Source organism: Austrofundulus limnaeus, unplaced genomic scaffold (assembly GCF_001266775.1).
Source record: "Austrofundulus limnaeus strain Quisiro unplaced genomic scaffold, Austrofundulus_limnaeus-1.0 Scaffold261, whole genome shotgun sequence".
Lineage (NCBI taxonomy): Eukaryota > Metazoa > Chordata > Actinopteri > Cyprinodontiformes > Rivulidae > Austrofundulus > Austrofundulus limnaeus.
The window spans coordinates 14,700-20,272 of NW_013952663.1; the positions used below are offsets into that span (position 1 = coordinate 14,700).

The following is a 5,573-nucleotide window of genomic DNA, read 5'->3' on the forward strand; positions in this document are numbered from 1 at the left end:
CAAGTTCCTATATGTGAATGTCATGGAGATGTAATTGAATATCTGGAGTGCATAATAAAATTTGGGCTCAGGTGCTTATGTAAAAACAGAGATGTAAAACTGTCACTCTTGCAATGCACCTGCGTCCCAAAAACTCTACATGAGTGGAATTGAAAATGAGGGGGGTGGGGGTATGTGGTGAGGAATGGGGAGAAAAACAACTGAGGGAGCAAACTGCTCCCACAGGGAGTCAGCTCCCCTACTGACCCTGGAAGGACCCCCCGCTCCCCGAAACCCACCCAGAGAGTGAGGTCCAAATGCCACCTCCTCTTGACCAACCACCAGGCCAGGGGAGCCCCAGGTCACGGACAAAAACAGAGCCCAGGGGACCACCAGAGAACGGGACCAACAATCCATCCACCCCAGAACCATCCAGACCCCCAAGACTGGACCCCCAGTCCCACAGTCAGCCCGCAACCAAAAGAGGCCACCGAACCCCAACAAGGAAGGTTCGGCCAAGAGTGCTCACCCAGCCGCCGACAGCGCAAGAAAGGAACAAGAGTGAGCCCCGCCACAACAAAGGGACCAACTACCTGCCCCAGCACAGCCCCCGGCCACCACCAAAGGCCATCYACCCATCCCCCACCCCCGAAAAAATACTACACCCACCCCAACATTCAGACACTCTCAGAGCATATACCTCACTAGACACCCAGGCTGGGTTGACCTACCCCCAATTGGCCATCAGCCCTGTACCCAGTCACCACTACCCCCTGGCCCACCAGCGCACCGAGGGCTCCCAGCCGAGGGCCGGGCACCAGGGAAAAAACTGGCCCAGAGCCCGGCAACCACCCGCCAGGGCCCAAGCCCCCCCAGGACCGCAGCCCAGGGGCAGCACGACCCCAGAACCCTAAGACCCCATGCCCACCCCAAACCCACCCCAGCACAGCTAGACCACCGGATCAGCGACCTATGACCGCCGCCACAGACCTGAGGGCCTGCATGCAGCCACCAGAAGGCCCCCCAAAATCCCCAGGGCCCTCTCCGGGGTGAGAGTAGCCTCCCGCCCAGGAACCCCCAGCAGCCCCACTCCCGAGGCCCCCCCGACATCTCAACCCCCGATACCCCAATATCAGCCCCAATGCCCCAGAAGGCCCGATCCAAGGACCCCCACCCCCACTATGTGGTGAAGCCGATTAAAGGAGCCCAGATAGATTTATCTGATGTATCCGCAGATGCTGTCTCAAGACTAATGTGATCTAATAAAAGATTCCTATACTGATTGATACTAACTGCATTTTTATTTTTCCAATTCCGTTTTCTTTGCAATACACAGATCATTGAAGATAATGTAATACGTGTTTTTCTCTAAAGTGACATCATCTAAGATAGCCAATAAGCAAACAGACGGAGATAGTGTGATATTACATTTCAGACATTTAGACAAGTTTTCACAAATCTGGCCCCAGAACCTCTGAACAGGTGGACAGAACCAGAATGCATGGATATAATTGTCAGGTGTGTTGCCTGTGCACTGTGTGCAGGTGTTAGATGACGCAAATCCCATCTTGAACATTCGCTGACCAGTAAAATGTACTCTATGGAGGATTTTATATTGTATTAGTTGTAAATTAGGATTTCTAGTCATTTTAAATGTTTTTAAGCATATTTGGAACCAGGTGTTTTGGTCAAAGTTGACTGATAAATCGGTCTCCCATTTTACAATTGGTACTGATATTGAATCATCTTTTCTAGACAGTTTATTATGGAGGTAAATTTGTGTTTTTATGATTCAATCAAACAAAAAGCATCTTCAATCAAAAAAAATAATTTTGATTGAAATTATTTTTTTTGATTGAAGATGCTTTTTGTTTGATTGAATAATAAAAACACAAATTTACCTCCATAGATCATACATTTAACAGTTTGCTATAACATGTTTGATTCATGTGTGTTAGATGTCGTGACCCCATCGTTGAAGACCTCTGCACTAAGCTGAATTTGTTTTATGCTGCTGATGTCTTTAACCTTCTGTCCTCTCCGCKCTGCACCTGCAGGAGATCGACGTGGAGGTGAGGAAAGAGATCGAAGACGCCGCTCAGTTTGCCACCACAGACCCCGAACCCCCTCTGGAGGAACTGTGCAATCACATCTACCACAACAACTCACCCACCGAGGTACGCGGCACCAACCCGTGGGCCAAGCTGAAGTCTGTGAGCTAAAGTTCGGGCATCGCCTCGTCCTTAAAGCCGCACACATGATGCACCGCAAAGTCAAAACGCCAACCGATAATTTACGTCCACCTTGAAACGACAAGAGCCGCGTTAACAAAGATGTTCAGAGAAATGAACGAGTGTGAAAAAAACATCAAAACTTTTGTATATTTATTTTATTTTTTTCCCCCTTTAGCTCATTTTATTTAAACTTTTCTGCAGACTGTTACAGTTAAAGAAGCTACACCCTGAATGTCAACCTTCCACCTCATAGTTTATCAGCTTTCACAGTCTGCACTGATATTTAAAAAAAAGAAAAACAGTTAAACTCAAGTGCATTTTTTTGTCAAGTGTTGCCACAATCAAGTTATTTTACTAAAGTTTTCATTTTTTCCTAAGTAAACGTCACAATAAGCCAAATTACCGTTTTAAAGTTTGAATTTTAAATCAATTAAACCTTTTAAATCGATTGAACTCATTATTTCACCTGGTAAACTTCTAAATAAAAAYGCAAGCTTCTGTTTTTCAGTTTTGTTTTGCTAGCATTAAGCATTTATTGGAATAAAATCTGGCTCCTTGGGAGTATGGGTTGCACATTCTGTATTTGGTTTTTGATCTTAAGCTCTGATTTTTAAGGGCGGTTCAGTAAATATCATCTGCAACTCTTTGCCACAAAAACAAYCCAGCCTGTAAACATGTTGTACTCTGTAAGTGATAAATAATTCACCTTGACCTGATCGCTTTGTGTCGTCTTTTCATGTTCTTGTTACGAGGTTTTGCCAAAAACGCAGAAGGGAAAAAGCTTATTTGTTTCAGCCAATGTATTATTCATCTAAATCTACTCTCTCCAATTAAATGTGCCTGACAGATCTAGGTTCTGGTGTTCTGTTATTTTACCCATACTCTCGTACCTTAAGTTTTTTTTTTTTTTTTTTTTTTTTGTGAAGCTGCTGATAAATTCCTGCTGTATGTGTTTTAGGATGATAAAATCAACACTCCAAGTTTCATAAAAAGGTATAACATAAGTAAAAGTTTCAACTTTTTTTTAAACCACAACTTTAGAGAGGATATTAAGAGATGAACGATTCGTTTTTGTGAGATATGTTATTAAAATAAAAGCTAAAGTTTTAAAGATAATATATCTAATGGCATTTTCAGCTGTTCTGTTGGATAGCAGCAGGTCATGCAACCTCTCAGTGGAAACAGTGGATTTCTGTGTGGGCCCTTAATAATAAAAACCAACAAAAAACAAAACTTATTGTTTTTGTGTACTTTTCCTTGTTATATGCAGTCTACATGTCCAGCTATTTAATTGGTCAAGACAAGGCAATGTTTAACACTTGGAATCTTATGAGATTATTTACCTGTTTTAATGCATCAGTTTATTATTTTACTTAATCTTTGAAATAATGAAAGAACAAAGCGATGTTTGTAGTGGAAAAAATAATTAAATCAAAAAATACGTGAGATCGTTAAAGGTCTTCAATAATAGCCTTTAGTTGTTTTGTTTTGCAGCTGCAAGGTAGAGTGTCAACAACCCAGTCTGCAGGAGAGAAAGAAAGTATTTATGCTGTGTATGAGCTGGGCGTTCACAGTGGTTGACATTTTCATAACACATTCTTTTGTTATTGTGTATGAGTTTTGAAATACAGATCAACCACAATATCAGCCTTGTCAGACTGTGAGAAACATTTTCTACTGCCTGCAAAGAATATTTAAGTTTTYCATCACATTTCTGTCCTAAAATTCAAAATTCCAGTTTTTTCACCCTAAAAATAATACAAATTATAAACTCTTAATGTTTGCTGTGTGCTATTGTAAATGAAATATATAGTTTGTGAGTTTTGCAAGTTGTTGCTTTCAGTTTTTTATCAGAATTTTACATAATAAGCCATGTAGATTGTCCATTTTTACTTGATGTTTATGTAATGAAAGTTTTTTTTCCCCGTCACATAAATACCAAAACAAGTATAAAATTTTCTTACATAATCTAAAGTTTTAAATATTTAATGTAGCTTTCTCATAATGCTTGGACAAATACAGTATTTATTGAAGAACTGAGCTGCAGCGAATGGGTGCAGATGGAGGCGCAGTAGCTGCTTCAGGCCAGAAGGTGGCAGTAAAGGACCGATAAAGACGCCAGCTACACACTAAGAAGAAGAAGAAGAAGAAGAAGTCAGGAAAAAAATAAAAGAAGAAGAAGTCGGCTGCAGCCAGAAGCTACGTGTATCAACGCTAACATAAAGATGGAGCTGCTCTGTGTTTTTGGCGTCGCTCTGCTGCTCCTCAGCGCCGTAACATCTGCGGAGGAACAGCAGAAAAACTCCCAGTGCCATAACTACGCAGGAGGACAYGTTTATCCCGGAGAGGCTTTCCGTGTGCCCGGTTCTGACCATTCCCTGCACCTCAGCAAAGCGAAAAGTGAGTCTCCCACTTTTAGGAGTTTTCAACCACTGGATAATTATATTTGCATACTGGAAACTGCGCAGATTTTCAGATTATTTCCTGTCTTGGAAAACTGCAAATGTCAAGGTGGCAACATGTGCACTAATACTGACTATAATTAGATAATTAATTCAGAATAATCATCGTGCAGTTGATTTTCACATCGATTTCAAGCCTAAAATCGATGGGTTTTATTAGGACACGCCAAAGAAACGTATTGGACAGTGAAAATCTCCGCCCCAGACACATGACAGTGGCACTGCACCAAAACTGGTTCCACCTGCAGTCACTTTAAGTTCCACACGTCTCTAAAACAACCAAAGAACAGCCTTTTGACTTCATGTTGAAGAAGTCCATGCATTATGCAGTGGGTGTTTATGCTTTCTGCCATATGTTATGAGAATGCTGCACCAGCAGAGGCTCCTCAATGTTTACTTTTCTAATCTGTGTAATCATGAGCAAACACAGCAAAGCCACAGTGATAGAGCAGCAGCGATGAATACAATAAAGCATAAAAAAGCAGATAAAATATAATAACATTTCAAAACAGGATTTAAATTCTAAAGCAATGATAGATGTGGACAAATGATACTAATTTGGAGATAATACATCACAGAATAAAGACTTTAGACATATACCGGTACTTAATTTTTGTTGCATTTTTTCACATCTTTTTTTTTGTTACTTTTTATCTAATTTGAGCTAATTTAAATAAACCTTTTTGTGATAATTTTAGCTTCTAACCGCTTAATTCAGTAAACATTATCTTTCTGTTTCTCTGTGCTAATTTAAGCTGTTTCRGCTTATTTTAGCTATTTAAGGCTAGTTTATGCATTTTTTAATTTTCAGCAAATGTGTTTCAGCATTCACTTAATTCTYTAGCTCAGTGGTTCCCAAACTTTTTATCTTCTGACCCACAAAATATCCATGGCAAAA

The 5,573-nt window shown here is 40.8% G+C and overlaps 2 protein-coding genes across 2 annotated transcripts in view; both read left to right on the plus strand.

Moving 5' to 3' along the window:
* The window catches only part of LOC106526126 (pyruvate dehydrogenase E1 component subunit alpha, mitochondrial), an 8,750-nt gene extending 5,689 nt beyond the window's left edge, over nt 1-3,061 (plus strand). The window contains exon 11 of the mRNA XM_014020613.1: nt 2,037-3,061. Coding sequence (XP_013876067.1) covers nt 2,037-2,201 — 165 coding nt within the window. The 3' untranslated portion in view covers nt 2,202-3,061. The remainder of the gene's footprint in view (nt 1-2,036) is intronic.
* A 1,351-nt stretch (nt 3,062-4,412) lies between these two features.
* Nucleotides 4,413-5,573, plus strand: part of prdx4 (peroxiredoxin 4) — a gene marked incomplete at its 5' end in the record, with an annotated part of 3,791 nt that continues 2,630 nt past the window's right edge. Inside the window, 1 exon segment of the mRNA XM_014020614.1 lies at nt 4,413-4,613. Within this exon segment, the coding sequence (XP_013876068.1) occupies nt 4,439-4,613 (175 nt within the window).